The following is an 18,807-nucleotide window of genomic DNA, read 5'->3' as shown; positions in this document are numbered from 1 at the left end:
CCAACAGCTCTCTCTAGTGGAGGGCACAGTCCTCGACGAACAGCAGAAGGATCAGGAACTACTATTAGGAGCCTGAAGACGGTTTTCGCCGTCAAGCTCAGGTCTAGTCTTTTCCGCTGGTGGATAAGCCCTAGGACCCCAATCCTTACGAGGGGGTGCCATAGGTGCCTTCTCGCAGGGAGCCCCATTGGCGGTGTGAAGACGACGAGCGCGAGCGCGCCGTCAACGTCTAACGTCGCTCTATTTCCCTGGGCCTGCGCGGAATCACAGACAAAACGTCATTGTCATACAGCATGCAGCCGAAGGAGATTGCACCGTAGGCATCCGGGGCGGGCCGTAGATCCTCTTTGGCGAAAACTACGGGCTCCACAAAGTTTTCGCTGACCTCCTGCACTCGATTGGGGGAGATTGAGCGAGATAACTCCAGCGCATCACTCCAAGCCATCGCCTCGAGCGGCGCCTCTGTAACCGCAGAAGTGACACGGCGGAGGTTGGACGCGGGGGCGACCTTACAGAAAACTTCTACCCTTGCGCATAGAACTTTCGGTCGCAGGCCGTCACAGTGGGAACATGTCGACAGGCCACTAAGCGCCGCCTGCACGTGATGCAGGCCCAGACACACAACGCACCTGCCATGAGTGGTCCCTGCCGTGATGAACCTGCTACATGGACCCTTACATCTCTCCAGACTCATCGCGTCTGCGAAGAGGAGTTAAATACTGCTCGAGAAGAAAAATATCGCTGAGAACGCGGGATGCTTTCTAGGGCACAGAAAAACGCTTTCCTGAAGGAAATGAAATCTGAGTGAAATAGCGTTCGGCACGCAGATATACTATGCTTAAACATATTTGGCCAATAGGATTGGCAGGATGGTACAGGGCTTCAGACATTCGTCACACCAAAGGGTGTTCCCATACGGTGATGTCACCGCAGCATTGATGTGACCTATGAAAGGGAACAAAAAACAAAAACACACACAAAAATGCATTCTATTCTCCTTACCTCATAAATTTTTCTGAAATTGGTATATGTTCCTTTGCTGTTTGAAATCAAAGATTTGTTGAAAAACAATTTAATCTCAGCCTCACAAATGACTGACCTCCTTGAGTTCTCGTTTTATTTATTTATATATTCGATGATTAAATTTGAATAACGTTTGGCATGCACTATAATAGGACTTTTATGTTAGAAACTGAAGTGCAGTTCTACTTCCGCTCCACTAGACGGCATAAGCGTCTCGATCTCAGCAGGAAAATAAAGAAATTACGTACAATGGTGCAACCTATTTGCAGATACTACCAAGGGACTTTTTAATTTTATTTTTTGTTAAGCAATTAGCCATGATCAAACAACGTGGCACCTACAGAACAGGTGCATGAAGAAGATACTATCTACAGATGTGTGCAAGGGGATATGCATTGCGCATAAATGTTAATACCGTAAATAAATATTTGCATATTCTGCATATGTGAATAAAGTCTGAGCTGATGGGAAATTTTGGTGACTCTTGTCTTGCTTCATAAAGCAGCTCATATGAGAATCTGAATAGAAATCGATATGATTGACAGAACTTTTAATCATGAGTGTACTAAACATTTCAGACACAAAACATGAAGGTGGCGATCAAAAGCGTCATTAAGAGAAGAAATGAATCAGGTGTGTGTGATTAGAAAGACGCACACAAAGTGTGTAATATTGTATGCACTTTTAACATCATCATGTTCTTCCATGGTGTGGCGGGAGGAATAAGACACGAGCGTGGAAAACAGGTAAATTCATAATAATTTACTGGGATTATTAACACAGGAGCAGTTTGTTATCTGAGAGGTCCCTGCTTTATACACGTGTCGAGTGATGCGGTTAATTTCCGGCAGGTGCGCGTGATTTCCGCTTCGGTCTCTACACTTACGTGTTTGTGGAGGTTATAATTTGTTCATCACATTTTATTTTTGTCATTGGATAGTTCAATAAAGAAGACTAAAATATTTTTAAATAATTAATTCATTCCGATCAACAGAAAATAATTTCTAGCAAGGAAATGGCCGTATTAGTGTAATTCACCCAGTTCACCACAGGAGGGCGTCCACACTCGAATTATTATGTTTATTACAAATATAGTATATTTCTACTAATGGAAATAAGTAATTTGCCAGATTTTTTTGTACATGTGTGTGTGTGTAAAAAAAAAAAATATATATATATATATATATATATATATTACATATAGACACACACAGACAGACAGAGAGACACACACACACACACACACACACACACACACACAGACAGACAGAGACACACACACACACAGAGACACACACAGACAGACAGAGAGAGACACACACACACACACACACACACACACACACACACACACAGACAGACAGAGACACACACACACACAGAGACACACACAGACAGACAGAGAGAGAGACACACACACAGACAGACAGACAGACAGACATTGTGTGTATCATTTGGCTAAACATGATCATCAATTTATTAGATATTACATTTCCTCGTTCACCACAGGGCGGGTGTTTTTCTTTCTTTTTACTTTTTTTTAATGTATTATTCATTTTTAGCGAATGCGAAGTATAACACAATAATACTATTAATATTAATAGTATTATTATAATGTAACCTGAATATATATATAGTCTAAAAAATTATTTCTGTCATATTTTCCCTCAGATTATAAATCTAACAATATATTTATTAAAAAAAACGATGATTTTGTTGCTGCACAAGATAATCAATTATTAAATAATTTTGAATGTGAATGAGTTATAGCTAATAGCAGCATTTAATTCACACAATTTGCCACAGGAGGGCGCTCGGTTCATTTGACTGGCATGCTTTATATATATATATATATATATATATATATGTTTTAGTTTTTTTTACATTTTTTTTAAATGAGTTTAATTAGCTTATTAGTCAGGACAAAACAGTTTAGTGCCATGTTTTCCTCTTATTCGAGTTACAGCTTTAGCGGAAAGTAGCGGCCGTGTAATTCACGCAATTCACCACAGGAGGGCGACATTTACACTAATGTAAGTCACAAATGTAAAAGTATATTTCTGCTCAATATAAGGGAGTTAATTTGACGTTTCGCTGCTTAACAAGGCAATGAACGATTTGTTGAGCATTAAATAGATGTAAAATAAGTAAATGCAAGCTTTTATTCTAACTCGAGATGAAAGTGTGTAATTAACACAATTCACCACAGGATGACGCTTAAACTCGAAATTTGTCAGTAATGTGTGCCACAAATGTAAAAATATATTTTTTACTAAATATAAGGGAGTTCATTTCACGTGTTACTGCCTAACAAGGTAAAAAAAACTATTTATCATATACTAAATCAATGCAAAATAATTAAATGCTAGAAGTGACAGTAATGTAATTCACACAAAGTACCACAGGAGGGCGTTTAAACTCGAAATTTAAATGTGTTTTACAGATGTACCTGTTTGTAACTCACAGTCCACCACAGGAGGGCCTTGCCTGTGGCTCAAGTTATTGACATGAGAATCAATTCTATTACAATTCACCGCAGGAGGGCATTCAGACTTTTTTAGATATGAGAATAAGTTGCAGCAGTTTAATACACACAACTCACCACAGGCGTACGTTAATCCTTTGCCTGTTTAAAAAATGTAACAGAATTGTGGTCAATAAACATTCTTAAAGAAAAAAAAAATGTTTTGCAACCAAATGGTAAATTGTTGTATATTACACTGCTGTTACTTTCTTCGAGACAGAGGGAAAACACTGACTATTGCATTGATTCAAACTAATTTGATAAAGTGTTGATTCTTTGAAGCAGCAGCAAAAAAAAATAAAAATTCAATAAAACATTTTTTTTTTCTTTAAGAATGTTTATTGACCACAATTATGTTACATTTAATGCTCAACAAATCGTTCATTGCCTTGTTAAGCAGCGAAACGTCAAATTAACTCCCTTATATTGAGCAGAAATATACTTTTACATTTGTGACTTACATTAGTGTAAATGTCGCCCTCCTGTGGTGAATTGCGTGAATTACACGGCCGCTACTTTCCGCTAAAGCTGTAACTCGAATAAGAGGAAAACATGGCACTAAACTGTTTTGTCCTGACTAATAAGCTAATTAAACTCATTAAAAAAAAAAAAAAAAAAAAAAAAAAAAAAAAATATATATATATATATATATATATATATATAAGCATGCCAGTCAAATGAACCGAGCGCCCTCCTGTGGCGAATTGTGTGAATTAAATGCTGCTATTAGCTATAACTCATTCACATTCAAAATTATTTAATAATTGATTATCTTGTGCAGCAACAAAATCATCGTTTTTTAGAATAAATATATTGTTAGATTTATAATCTGAGAGAAAATATGACAGAAATAATTTTTTAGACTATATATATTCAGGTTACATTATAATAATACTATTAATATTAATAGTATTATTGTGTTATACTTCGCATTCGCTAAAAATGAATAATACATAAAATAAAATAAAAAAAAGTAAAAAGAAAGAAAAACGCCCGCCCTGTGGTGAACGAGGAAATGTAATATCTAATAAATTGATGATCATGTTTAGCCAAATGATACACACACTGTGTGTGTGTGTCTGTCTGTCTCTCTGTGTGTCTGTCTCTCTCTGTGTGTGTCTGTCTCTCTCTGTGTGTGTCTGTCTCTCTGTGTGTGTGTGTGTGTGTTTCCCTCTGTCTCGAAGAAAGTAACAGCAGTGTAATATACAACAATTTACCATTTGGTTGCATTGAACTGAATCGAATCTTTCTGACTCCACTGAACATGGACATGATTCAACTTGAATATAATGAGCTGTAAGACTCATCAAACACCGCCAGAACTTCAGTCAGGAGCTCCTGAGACTCTGTTGGTTTGTTGACCAAACGCACATGAAGCTGTCCCATGCAACAGCGACTGTAATATACGTTTTTAACGACTCGAAAAAGTGGTGGCTCAGTGGTCTGCGCGTCACGCCCTCATCTGAGCGACCCGAGTTCGAGCCTCACTCTTGAAAAATGGTTTAATTTAATTGGATTTGACCAATTAAACAAACAAAAAAAGCTGTTGGGGTGTGGAAGTGCCAGTGGCTCAGTGGTCTGAGTGCATCCTTCCTAATTGGAGGAATGTCAGTTCGAATCTGGCCTTGACACGGTTGGAATGGTCACCTGGTCATGAGTGGTTGGAGCATGATGGGTGAACCAAGAGAAGGCAGGACACGAAGGGGGGGGTATATCCAGGCGCCCCCCCTGGGGACTTTCGGGATAATGATCAGCAGTGGTTCTACATCTTGTTAAGGTGTCGACTTAATTAAAAATCCAGGCTCCACACTAAGTTGACAGTTTTCCTACAGTGGGCTCTGGATAACCCACCACTTCACCACAACCGCAACTTCAGTCATTCACACCACACCACACTTTCAATTCCTGAAGATCTGGCTAGGATTCGAACCGGCAGCCTCTGACCCATGAGGCAGAGCTTATACCACTGAGCCACAGACCTTTGCTCTGACTGTGATGGAAGTTATATTTCACCCATCAACCTGCACCAGAACAGCACTTTCACACTATATAAGTAAAACCGAAGTCAGGTTACAGCCGAAGTCGTTTTTCTGTGGGGCGATTGTCTGTACGCATTGAAACACACATACTTCCGAATCACTTTCACAGGCGTCATGATTCAACTGATTCAGTTCTCCGACACTGATGGATCTCTGAGGGTTTTCGGGCATCACTTTGGGAAACAGTGATTCAGATCCAGACTGACCATTAGCCACAATGTAGAGTTCAAGACACTGAAATGATTCAATACGCATCGGAAGATTTGCTACTCTCGAGTTGAACAATCGGCAATTCTGAGAGCCTTAATCATCTCAGGCAAACAAAAAGCTAGGCAGGTTGACTTAACGAGTCCTTGTTAAGGTTAATGAGAGTGTTTGAGGTATCAGAGGTCTGATTCGACTCTGATCTGACATCAGTAAAAGGACAAAAGATGAGATTCAGAGAGCTGGTTTATTTCATTGCTTCTGGGAGGGTAAACAGACACAGTGATTGAACTCCATAAACAGAAGTACAGGACCTGGATATGGCAACAAAATCATCACAGCTCAGCAGCAAACTACCCGTGTTCTTTGCACGTAAGATTATGATTAATCACACACACTCAAACACGCATTCGGCATCTGCAGGGAATAAGAAAGCTAATGCACATGTACTCCAGATTGTTTCAATGCTTCTAAAGGGAAAAGTCTTTGTTGGACTACTGAGAGAGACAGGACAGGTCCAGTCATACCACTTGAATCATCTGCCTTAATTATTCATTATCTTTGCTACTTTAAACTTAGAAGCAAAATGCAATTAGAGCGACACCATTACAGATCTTCATCCCCTCCCACCCCTACACACACACACACATACAGCCATGAAACAATCCAATAAAGGGCATTTGCACTATATCAAATCCAAATTAAACAAAATATGTCATCTCTAGAAAAATCTTAATTCTTGTATGTAAATGTGTTAAGAACGGCTCCAGTCAGTGACACCGGCAGCAGCCCGCGTTGGAGGAATTGCACTTGTGCAGTCAGCAGATCAGCGACCCTCAGCTCTTTTCGGATTTGCTTTTGCGGATGCGTTTGTATTTGTCAACATATGCTTTCACCAGGTTGGCCACCTTGTCGACGTTTACCTCGCCACTTTTGCTGTGACACACCTGAGAGGAGGAGAAAAACAATTACTGTGTGCATTTGTAAAGCTGTTTGCACAAAATAAAAAATTTGAGCAAAACATTATGCTGAAACAGAGGAAGAGGAATTACACTAAAATCAAAATTAATATGAATAAGTTCAACTGTGATTTGAAAGTGGCAGAGACAATCAGTCAACATATATATATATATATATATATATATATATATATATAAAAAAAATTCTGTCTGTGTATAACATGTAACTGGACGATCATTGTTCCTTTTTAGATGTTCAAGTCATCATCTTGTTATAGAAACAGGCAGATGGAGTAATACACCAGTGGCAGAGAGAATCTGTAGTTATTGTAAGTTAACATCAAATATTTCTGTGATCGAAGATGAGAAGCATTTTTTGTATGATTGCTCCTTGTATGAGGATTTGCATAAGAAATATTTTGGTGATCTTGTTGGTGATGTTTGTATTGATGCGTCAAGTGTTTGTGATTCGGGGTATGCATGGAAATGGACATTGTATATATATCATGGAATTAAGAAAAGATTATTATAGTATTAGGATATTAAGTAAAGATCATGTTCCATTAAGATATGTTGTAAATTTTCTACTGTAAATACATCAAAACTTAATTAGTAAGAACTTCATTTGAACAACTTTAAAGGCGATTTTTCTCAATATTTAGATTTTTTTTGCACCCTCAGATTCCAGATTTTCAAATAGTTGTATTTCAGCCAAATATTGCCCTATCATAACAAACCATACATCAATGGAAAGATTATTTATTCAGCTTTCAGGTGATGTATAAATCTCAATTTTGAAATATTGACATTTATGACTGGTTTTGTGGTCCTGGGTCACATATATGTGTGTGTACTGTGTATATTTATTTATGTATATATAAATACACACATATACAGTATATATTTAGAAAATATTTACATATATTTATATTCATATAATGTATATTATATATAAATATTTTTAATAGAAACACATTGTATATGTGTATATATAACATTTTATTTTTTCCTAAAAATGAACTTACTTTTTCCACAGCTTTCCGTACAATCTCTTTATATTCCTCCTTGTTGATTTCATTCTTCTGATAATATGGCTTAATCGCTGCTTTCACCTCATTGATGGCCAGCTCTTGGATCTGCAATTTCTGTTTGAAAAGGAAAATGCATTTTAGGAACCAATATCAAAATTTGCGTGGAGTAGTTTGCTTAAATGTGCAAGACTTGCCTTCTCTTTCTTCGAGCTGTCAGCATGGGCCTTGCTGTAAGAGGCGGGTTGGGTGGTGGTAGAGGATGGCTGGGCCACACTGGGCGCCCTAACAGGAGGAGGCAGCCCAGCAACTACTTTGGTTGGCATGGGTTTGAACGAACCTTTGCCTGGTACAGGAAAACTGGGCATAACCTGCTGTAAAGTATGCAAATGTTACAACCAAAATGGCACATACATGAATTCATTTAAAGGGTTAGTTCACCCAAAAAAGAAAATTGTCATTATTTACTCACCCTCATGTCGTTCCAAACCCATAAGACCTTTTATCTTTGGAACACAAATTAAAATATTTCTGATGAAATCCGAGAGCTTTCTGACCCTCCATAGACAGCAAGGGTACAACCATTGTCAAAGCATAGAAACGTAGTAAGGACGTCTATAAAATAGTCCATGTGACATCAGTGGTTCCACCGTAATTTTACGAATCTACGAGAAACTGCATGAGCAGTATCACATGCATGCGTCGACAATGGCGGAGGACTGTCCCGGGAGAGAAAAAAAATAATTGAATAAAGTCGTTATTTTTGTTTTCTTTGCACACAAAAAGTATTCTCGTAGCTTTGTATAATTACAGTTGAACCACGGATATCACATGGACTTTTAACGATGCTCTTACAACCTTTATGTGCTTTGACAATGGTAGTACCCTTTCTATCCATGGAGGGTCAGAAAGCTCTCGGATTTCATCAAGTATATCTTAATCTGTGTTCTGAAGATGAACGAAGGTCTTACGGGTTTGGAACAAGTAATTAATGACAATTTTTGGGTAAACTAACCCTTATAATTTAGGGATAGGTGAATATTAAACTAATGTTTTTTAAATTATAACAATCATTATGCTCACCTGAAGCCGGTGGCTTTCAGACGGTACTGCTGTGAAGCCGCCTTGTTGCACGGGTGGAGGAGGTGGTGGAGGCGGAGGCAGTGCCTGTACAGCTATGGATGGGACCTGGATGAGTGGCCCAGAGGGGTGCAGCTGCACTGGCACTGGATGGGGCAAACTGAACTGGGGAGTAGGCTGCAGACCTACGGCTGGAGGTCTTGGCAGCAGAGGCCCCATGGGGTAACGGAGGACCCCCATCACACCCATCTGGTGGGGCATCAGGGGAGGGGGCATGGCTGGCACCACCTCTGTTGGCAGCGGTGCATTTGGCTCATTCTGGGGGGGATCTGGAATATGGAAAACAGACATGAATGTAGTGGAGATGTCAAAATGACCTGAACATGCTAAAGTGGGAATGCACAGCTGGCAAGATGGGCTTTTGATAAACTTGACTGCCTATGCATTAGAAACACATTTGTTATTAAATCAGTGTTATTTGACTAGAGAAAACAGAGGGGGAAAAATTTCAACAACCCATAAAGTACTTTTGATGGAATTGGGTAAAATGGAATGAAATTTACAAAAAATTTATGGCCTTTATTCAGATAAAGACACACCTGCTTGTTTCGGGACTGCTGGTGCACCTTGATCCTCCTCTTGTCTGTTCCAGGTGTTGTTCCCGCCTCCCCTGTCTCTGCGCGAGTAGTAGTTCTGCACATCAGCAGGAAGAGTTCGGCGTACGGCCCAGCTGGACGCCGATGACCACCCGGAACGATCCAGCGGCATCTCGGCGCCCTCAGACTCTTTTCTCTTTCCTACGGCTCTATTGTCGTTGAAGCGATTATATGACTCTGCATTGTTTGCTGTCCCTGAGAAAGAAGTACGTTGCCTCCAATTATCGGCTGGCTCGCCCTGCTGGCCAGATGACCAGTGTGCGCCTCCTCTGCCGTGCCCAGCGTTCCAGCCGCCTCGAGACCAGGACTCTGCAGACGGATCACCTGCATTTTCGTCCCTTCGTGGCTCACGTCCTCTGGAATCACTGTCTGGCCAAAGCCTCTCCCTCTCTTGCACCCAATCCGGGTTCTCGCTCCTGCCTCGGTCGGGCGATGCCTCATGGAAGTTGCCGTTGTCAGACGAAACGGGCTCTCTTGATGAGAAATGCCCAGGTTTCTCCGCATTATTCCTCCAATTTGAATTGCGGAAATCTCGACCATCGCCCCTGCGCCGCCATCCATCCCCGCCCCAAGACTCTCTCTTGCGAGGAGAGTGGCCACCGTGATCAGTGCATTCCTGAGACGGGCTCCGGCATCCGGATCGGTTTCTGGAACGACTACGTCGCCTGCGACTCCGTTCCCTACTACGACTACGGCTCCGATTCCGCTTGCCATCCCGTACCTCCTCTTGCTGCTCGCGGTTTCGAGACGTGGACCGGGTCTTGTGGCTACGATCCCGTGATCGAGACCTTGACCTGCGAGACCCTTCGCTCCTAGACTCCCTGTTGGGAGACCAGGTGGTTGTAGGCGAGTGAAAGCGTGACCTGCGGGATCGTCCCTCCCGCTCCCTCTTATCTGAGCCTTTTTCCTCCTTACAAGAGTCAAATTTGGGCTTTGGATCATCCATTTGAGGTGTGTTCCCAGTGGGATCCATCTCAGCTTCAGCAATGTGGGCTTCAATCTCAGATGCAAGAGAATCACACTCCATAGGAATGAGGTCCGTGTTATCCTGAGGACAACTTGCATTAGTGTCCTTTGATTCTGGCACGCCTTTCTCTTCTGGAACTGACGGTTCAGCGGCCTTGTACTCTTTGAGAGGTGGAGGACTACTGGATTCCTGCTCGTCCGAACAGTCTTCCGTGGTGTCAGGCTCTGGTTTTGGATCTACAATCTGGTCGGAAGCATCTGTAGGAGGTTCAGCTGTTGGTTCTGCTTGCAGAGATGATTCAGCATCCTGGGAATCAGACTGAGACTCTTCTAGTTCTGCACAGGAAGGAGATGGACAATCTTGTTCCTGTATTGGTGGAACATTCACTAATTCTACTTGGTCTTCTTCATTTGTCTCCACTTCTTGCTTGCTCTCTTCTTGTGGTATCTGATTGTCTTCATCTCCAGCCGTACTCTCAGTTACGAATTCTTCTACTTTTGCCGTATCCTCTTCCTGGCTACTGGCATCAGAGGAGGCACGTTCATCCTCAGCAGGACTCGTCTGATTCTCCACCTCCATCTTCTCCTCCGTATCGACTGGCTCTTGGTCACCATCGATCTGATCAGAACTTGCTTTCTGGTCTGGTTTTGATTCCTCTGATTCTGTTTTCTCTGTGACTCCATCATCATGATTTCGAACCTCAGTTTCCTGCTTCTCATCCTCAGGTCTCTCCACCTTCACCTTCTTTGGACGTCCTCTCGTCTTTGCTCCAGACCTCGGATTGCTCCCCTGCTGCCCTCTGCTTGTAGAAGCATGAGTATCATTTATGGTTTGTGGTGTAGAAGACGTGGTATCTGAATCTGTTGGCTGTGACTGTGCGGCTGAGGAATCCTCAGACCGACTATGCCTAGAGGAGCGCCTGGTAGCAGCAGCATTTTCTGCTGGTTTCACTGAGTTCTTTGACCCAGAACCCCTGGTTCCCTTTTTTTCCTCACCTTTGGGGCAGGTGACGGCACAAACTATGCCATGAGGAACTAATAATCATAGGAAATAAAATAAGTGTTAATAAAAACTAAAAGAAATTAAAATTAACGTAACATAACCGGGAAGAAGTGAAAATAAAATGGGCACAACATTTTAGTTTTCATTTGTAATACGTACTTCATAAAACTTTCATTATTATAAAGTTGAAACCTTAAACCTAAAAAAGGTAAGATATTTACCAGAATCTCTCTCTCTCTCTCTCATATATATATATATATATATATATATATATATAAAAAATTATAAAAAATAAAAAAAAATACAGGAACACAGATTTATTATTTTTAACATAGGGCCCTATGATTTCCGCGTTGCAGAAAACGCAGACGGAATCACGGAATCCAGTCATACAAACGGAATTTACAGTTTAACGCGGAATGTCACGGAATTTGTCAAAGTTTGGATGAATTAATCAAAAGTAGGTCATTACACTTAAATCAAATCGCGATATGGACTAGTATCTGTAAATATTAAGCCGCAAAAGTTGATTTAAATATGAATTCTGCATGTCTCTGTATGAAAGGAGCAGACACGCGTTTTTTTTTTTTATATACACAGCGCACGTGGCGCTCGCGGTGATTTCAGCGTCTGCCGTCTCAATGAGGACATAAATACATGAACAACATCTCCAAAACTGATCTGACAGAGTCACTTTACGAGCATTTTGCCATTTCATTTGAGTAAAACTAGAGTCATATAACACACACAGAACTTTAAAGGTATTCACGGCAACCCGTCAAAATAAAAGACATTGTGCCAGAAATAGGCTATATTTCTATTATTTAGTAGAATATACGTAATACTACTACTACTACTGTTGAAAAATAATACAACTTTATTTATTTATTTTTTAATAATCACAAAATATTTTAATTTTAATAGTAAATCCCCTTTATTTGCCAAAAATTTAAATGTTTAATTTTCATTAATTAAAATATAAATTAAATCAATGTTTTATGCCTTCATCTGATAACCAGTAAAATGTAAATATACAACACAGAATTTCTGAGTGGAAAAAAAACAACAACATTTCATAAGGCTACTGTAAGAATAAATAAAAATTGTTTGTATGCATTCAAATAATTAGACATGCTAAAACACAGAATTTGGTAACAAAACATAAGGTGAGAAAAAAATAAACGTCATTTTTGTTATACTTTTAATAAATTAAATGTTAAATTGTATAAGTTTCATGATTTTAATTAATTAGACATACTTTTTGATTAATAAAATTTCATTTGACCATTAAAAAGGAGTCCAGAAAAATTAAAACGAAAAAGAAAACGGAAAATCCAGAAAAATGAATTTAGAAAAAAATAAAACTGAATTTGGGAAAAAATAAAATGGATTTCATAGGGCCCTATTAACAAAAAGCTAATTAACCCAGACATCACTAAATTAAAACATTTTTGGTAACTTAAATAACAAAATAGCACTAGGAAATTGTTAAATTTTAAATTAATTCAATTTCAAGTTTAATTTAATTTATTTAGAGATAAAAATAGATAAAACCTTTTATTATTATAATTTTGAATGTTTTATCAAAATAAAATACCATTTAATAGCATTGAAAACAAAATGTAATACTTGTTAGCAAATTAACTTTGGCAGCCCTAAAACTAAAATAAATAAATAAAATAAAACTAAAAAACAAAGTAAAATACAAACTAAATAAGCTGAAGCTAGACAACTAAGAAAAAAACTAAGAATAAAGCAAACAAAACTAATGAATACAAAACTCAATTGAAAAGACAAGGTGAAAAAACGTAAATAAAAACTAAAGAGCAAATTTCAAATAACAACTTGAGAATTATGTATGTTGTTTAATATAAATTAAAGACAATTTGGTTTTGAGTGGACTTACCTGTGTGTTCAGAAAGCAGCAGATTCAGAGAGGCAGAGACAGCTGATAGAAGCAGGTGCGAACGGATTGATACCCTTAAAGTTGATAAGTTCATAAGCCAAAATAAGGGACATGCATACAAAAGGAAATAGCAGTCAAACTGTACATATACTACATTTCAAATTAACATTTTCAAAATAAAAGCTGATCGAAAACATGCTTCTCACCTGGGCACACCTGTAGAGAGAACAGGTACAGAGGCAGGAAGCCACCTGCGTTTTCTCTCTATTCTCCTCCACTGGACGCCGTCTGGTCCCTCCTCAGAAACCTCAACAGATCCTGTCCTACAGTGCAAAACAGAAACCACTTTAACATGCAACCAAGAGACACTGCTCAGAAAAAAAAACAAAAACAAAAGTCACATGGTGTTCTGCCATTAGGTCAGTGTGTGCTTACATGATCTGTGTCAGTGTGCCAACCGTCGCTCCCTGCTGGCTGGGCAGTGATGAGTGAAAATGCTTAGTGAGCAGAAGAGAGTGGCATGAGTCTCCATTCACCTGCACACATAAATACTACTTAACACTTCCTGTTTCGTCCATATGTGATAAATAAGACCAAACCCAAACACATTTAGCTAAAGACTCACCTTTCTGTTTTTATCCACAGATGCATCCAAATCACCTACTGTGGGGGGGAAAGACATTTATCTCAATAAATTTGGAGAGCTCTCAAGTCACTTTTCTGTTCTGTTATACAGAGCTCATCACAGCAATCAATTAATAAATATATGGGGAAATATAGAACTAGATTTGGCAGACTCGGAATTTAAAAAAATGAATGAATTAATTAAAATATAAAAAATATCAACATATTTAACATTTGAAGTTGAAATTTACATTAATGTTCATTTATGTTCATGTTTCTTTATATTTTAGGATCACATTTAGATACTATTACAGTTTTTATTAACATTAATAAAATGTTAATAATTTTTTTTATTTTTATCATATTTTTTTATTTCCATTTTAATTTTAGTTAAAGTTTTGTGGTTTTTTTTGTTTTGTATTTTTTATTACTTTTTATATATTTATTTATTATTTTTCTTTTAGTTATTTTAGTACATCAAGGTAAAATAAATTAAAATGCAATGTAAAAAAAAAAAAATTGTGTTTAAATAGGCATTTTATTTCATGCAAAAAAAAAAAAGCTTTTAATTTTAGTTTAGTTAGTAACTCTGGTTCACAATACATTAATTTATTATGACCTAACAAATCCAAAGTATTTTCTGTTGTAATTAACAAGTTCAACCTTGAATATTCTTTTATATTGAAATATCACGCTTTCACTACCATGCAACCACCTCATGAACAAGACATGAATCAATAACGAAGCACATACATTTTCTGTGGCATTTCTGTTTGGCGGTAGCTCTTTTCTCTTGCGTTCTCTCTGTGTTTCCTGTCTCTCCCCTGTTAACGACACAATTACCTATTAAATAATCAGATAAACAGCATATGCAAACATATGCAAACACCAACACACTGCACTTACACAGAGACACCACACATTCGTTCGCCATCCTGACTGCAGCACGTGTGCGGCTCTGACAGTCTGAGTGCCTTCACAGGAAGCTGAAACGCAGAGGAGAGGAGAAGCTCAGTTTCATCAGGAATAAGTGCCTCTCACTGAGATGTACAGGACATCAGGAGCACGTCTGACCTTGATGCCCTGCAGGTAGATCACGCTGAAGGGTCTGCGGTCCACCGGGCAGGACTGAACCATCTGTAGCCCATCACACACAACATTACACATTACAACCTGAGCAGTGTGCAGATTATACAGACTGTTATATCTGACAGCACAGGAACACACAGTGCTAGGGGACCCATAACAAAATACAGAAAAAAACAATGTGATTCTGGACCACAAAACCAGTCTTAAGTGTTTTTTTTCCGAAATTGAGATTTACACATCACCTGAAAGCTGAATAAATAATCTTTCCATTGATGTATGGTTTTTTAGGATAGGACAAAATATGGCTGAGATACAACTATTTGAAAATCTGGAATCTGAGGGTGCAAAACCATCTAAATATTGAGAAAATCTCCTTTAAAGTTGTCCAAATGAAGTTCTTAGCAATGCATATTACTAATCAAAAATTAAGTTTTGAAATATTTACGGTAAGATATTTACAAAATATCTTCATGGAACATGATCTTTACTTAATATCCTAATGATTTTTGCCATAAAATAAAAATCAATAATTTTGACCCATACAATGTATTTTTGGCTATTGCTACAAATATACCCCAGCGACTTGAGACTGCTTTTGTGCTCCAGGGTCACATATTCTAAAATAAATTTTTAATTACAAATTAGATTAAAATAAAATAAATAAAAAATGAGTAAACAAATACAAATAGATAGATATAGTTACTATTATAAATGTAACTAATATAAGTTATAACGTAACTTAACAGAAACTAAATTTTTCAAACAATACTTTGGCATATTTCCAGTAATAATTTTACACTGTATAAGTTGGGTCTTTGTATAAGAAACTGATGCCATTTTAATTTTAGAATGGATGCTAGTTATTTTTGGGGTTTGAGGCATTTAAAAGACTGCGTTAAGCAACCAAACGCTACACATTTTCCACCGTAAAAGCAGATCAATAATAAAGGAACACTATATTCACTGGTCAAACAACTATTGCACAAATTGAGTTTGAACTTTGTAGGTTTTGTGCAGCTTTTTAAGAAACTGATCAAGTGATCAAAAACCACATGCACAAGCTTTCACAGATATTCTGGTTTACACATATAAATCAGGACTCGACATTAATGCTTGTCCGAGATAAGTGGATTTTTCAAAGGGGCAAGTGAAAGAATTTTGATTTGACTTAATTTTAGTACATTCACTGTAAACATCGACTGACTGACAGTAAGTGAAAATAGTTTCAAACAAAGCCACAGCAGAACTTTTGCCAACTCCAACCAACACACAACAGTGTTTCATTACTGAATCCTTCAGCATTTTTGAACAAATCAGGTGAGTCAATGATTCAGTGACTCATTCGTTCACTTATGCTTCACTGAGTGACTTGCTGCCACCTACTGGTGGCTTGGTTTCATATTTTGTTGATACTCATTACATATTAATGATGTCTTATTATTCTAACTGAATTTATAGATAAAATTTAAGAATTTTACATGAAAGATAGCTCATATCTTATAATCTGTTCGGTCGAACATTTCATGGTCCTACACCTCCCACAGGCGATATAAATACATTTAGACCACTTAACTATTAAAACGTAAAACATTACATTTAGCAAAGCTTTTATCCAAAGCAACTTACAAATGAGGACAATGGAAGCAATCAAAATCAACAAAAGAGCAATGATATGCAAGTGCTATGACAAGTCTCGGTTAGCTTAAAGCAGTACACTAGCAAGTTTTTTTTTTATATATAATTATATAATAAATAAAAAGAAAACAGATATAATAGAACAAGAACAGAGCAAGCTAGTGTTAGAGGCCTGTTTTGCTTTTGTTAATTGTATAATAAATAAAAAGAAAGAAATTGACACAATAAAAAAAGATTAGCGAAGCTAGTGTTAGTTATTTTTTTTAAAGAAAACAAGCAGTTTGTAAATGAATAAAGTGCAAGTCTAAAAGGGGCAAGTGTTGTTTTTTTTTAAAGAATAGAATTAGAATAGAGAGTGCTAGAGTTAGAGGGTCAAATAAAGATGGAAGAGATGTGTTTTTAACCGGTTCTTGAAGATGGCTAAGGACTCAGTTGCTTGGATATAGTTATTGTTACATATATATAGTTATTATATACATGTATATACTGTATATAGTTATTATTGTTTGATTTTTGACTACTGTTGTCATCTTAAATGTTATAGTTTGATTTTTTTTTTAAATAAGTCTCTTCTGCTCATCAAGTCTGCATGTAGTTCTTCAAAAATACAGTAAAACTGTCATATTGTGAAAAATTGTTACGGCTTACAGCTTCTAATGTGCTGTTCAACTCTATATATGTGTATGCATAAGTGTTTTAAATCAGAAGTGGCAGCTGACCTGAGCCCAGCGGAGGATGCAGGCCGAGCAGTAGACGTGTCTGCAGCAGTCGGGTATGGCTCTATCCGTCCGTCTGGGTCGGTTCAGACATATCGGGCACCGCGGAGCCTCCTCATCCTCCAAACTCTCATCAGAGTTCTGCCCGCCTGGAGAAAAAAAATCAAAGTTTTATTAAATACCTTTTACAGAATGATGCAATAAAATATAACATGCATCTCCCAGCTAAAATCAGCAGCTCAGTCCTACATGCCAAGTTCAGTTTAGTGCATGTAAAGTTAAAAAAGCATCATGTCCAGATATGAATAAACCCCACTCACCCTTTCCTGGCCCCTCTTGCATCTCTGGCTCTGGGTAACAGCAGCTCTGAGCCCTGATTTACTGTACCAGCACATTTAAAGAAGAAACATGTGTAACAAAGCACAACTCTGATATATAAAGATCATCATAATGACAGCGCAACTCAGTCACTGTGTCTTTATTTGCTTTGTTTATTTCCTCAGAACAGCTGAAGTTTGAGTTGCTCATTAGCAGCCTTGAGCGATAATAGAGGCCTTTACAGCGCTTTATACTCATTTAAGTTAGTCCTATATGAATAATTAGTGTGGGTAACACACATAGACACATATCGAGCAGTTTACATGCCGTGTTTATAAGTTCAGACTCTTGTTTATCAGTGTGACGCGGCTAGCTGTGTTAGCATCTGCTGTCATTAGCACACACTCACCTCCGCGCACGTCCCTCCACGGGCTTCAGATCATATACTAGCACGCAGGACGCTCCTCAGCACAAAAACACACACTTTTCGTGTACTTTCATGAGCATTTGGGCTCGTAGCTGCGATAAATTTGAAGGCGTCCGGCCACATGTGGGTCAGTAGCTGCAGTTCCGCCTCTTCACCGCTGGGTGGCGCTGCAACGGGGCATGATGGGAGACTCACCGCGTCATCACGTAGGGTTTAAGGTTCACAGAAGAAGAATTCGGTAGAGCGGCTGATGCTTCTTCCTGTGGATAAAACATTTAAAATAATCCACCAGAGGGACTTCCACTTGCTCAGTACATTTAAACCATAGATATATATACTGACAGTATATATATCTATGCATTTAAACGAGGAATGGAAATACGAAAAATAAACAAAAAAAATGATAAAGCTGAAATAGGGGAAGTCGTGGCCTAATGGTTAGAGAGTCGGACTCGTAATCGAAAGGTTGCGGGTTCGAGTCCCCGGCCGGCAGGGATTGTAGGTGGGGGGAGTGAATGTCCAGCGCTGAGGTGCCCCCCCAACTGCTCCCCGGGCGCTGCAGCATGGCTGCCCACTGCTCCGGGTGTGTGTTCACGGTGTGTGTGTGCGT

The 18,807-nt window shown here is 38.5% G+C and overlaps 1 protein-coding gene across 4 annotated transcripts; it reads right to left on the bottom strand.

Moving 5' to 3' along the window:
* Positions 1–6,018: 6,018 nt before the first annotated feature.
* On the bottom strand, positions 6,019–18,353 carry LOC306858268 (uncharacterized protein). Of its 4 annotated transcripts, none has more exons than XM_079398708.1 (15): positions 18,180–18,353; positions 17,773–17,833; positions 17,456–17,601; positions 15,087–15,149; positions 14,919–14,998; positions 14,766–14,836; positions 14,014–14,051; positions 13,824–13,924; positions 13,595–13,711; positions 13,389–13,462; positions 9,457–11,514; positions 8,861–9,186; positions 7,975–8,151; positions 7,775–7,894; positions 6,019–6,737 (listed from the first exon to the last, which is right to left on the bottom strand). In XM_079398708.1, the coding sequence occupies exons 2-15, from the start codon at positions 17,792–17,794 to the stop codon at positions 6,627–6,629; spliced, it is 3,504 nt and encodes a 1,167-aa protein (XP_079254834.1). In that variant the 5' UTR covers positions 17,795–17,833; positions 18,180–18,353; the 3' UTR covers positions 6,019–6,626. The 4 variants fall into 4 exon arrangements, with proteins under 4 accessions (XP_079254834.1, XP_079254835.1, XP_079254836.1 ...); XM_079398709.1 differs by having other exon boundaries at positions 14,014–14,048; XM_079398710.1 differs by having other exon boundaries at positions 6,020–6,737; positions 7,975–8,148.
* Between the last annotated feature and the right edge of the window lie 454 nt (positions 18,354–18,807).

The sequence above is a fragment of the Barbus barbus genome (assembly GCF_936440315.1).
Source record: "Barbus barbus genome assembly, chromosome: 39".
In the NCBI taxonomy this organism is placed as follows: Eukaryota; Metazoa; Chordata; class Actinopteri; order Cypriniformes; family Cyprinidae; genus Barbus; species Barbus barbus.
This window is presented reverse-complemented; position numbering and strand designations above follow the sequence as displayed.

Coding starts and splice junctions, on each gene's coding strand:
- LOC306858268 (XM_079398708.1), bottom strand. CDS start 17,794: ATGCAAGAGGGGCCAGGAAAGG. Junction 17,602..17,772: donor GCAAGAGGGGCCAGGAAAGG/GTGAGTGGGGTT, acceptor TTTTTTCTCCAG/GCGGGCAGAACTCTGATGAG. Junction 14,052..14,765: donor ACAGAAATGCCACAGAAAAT/GTATGTGCTTCG, acceptor TCCCCCCCACAG/TAGGTGATTTGGATGCATCT.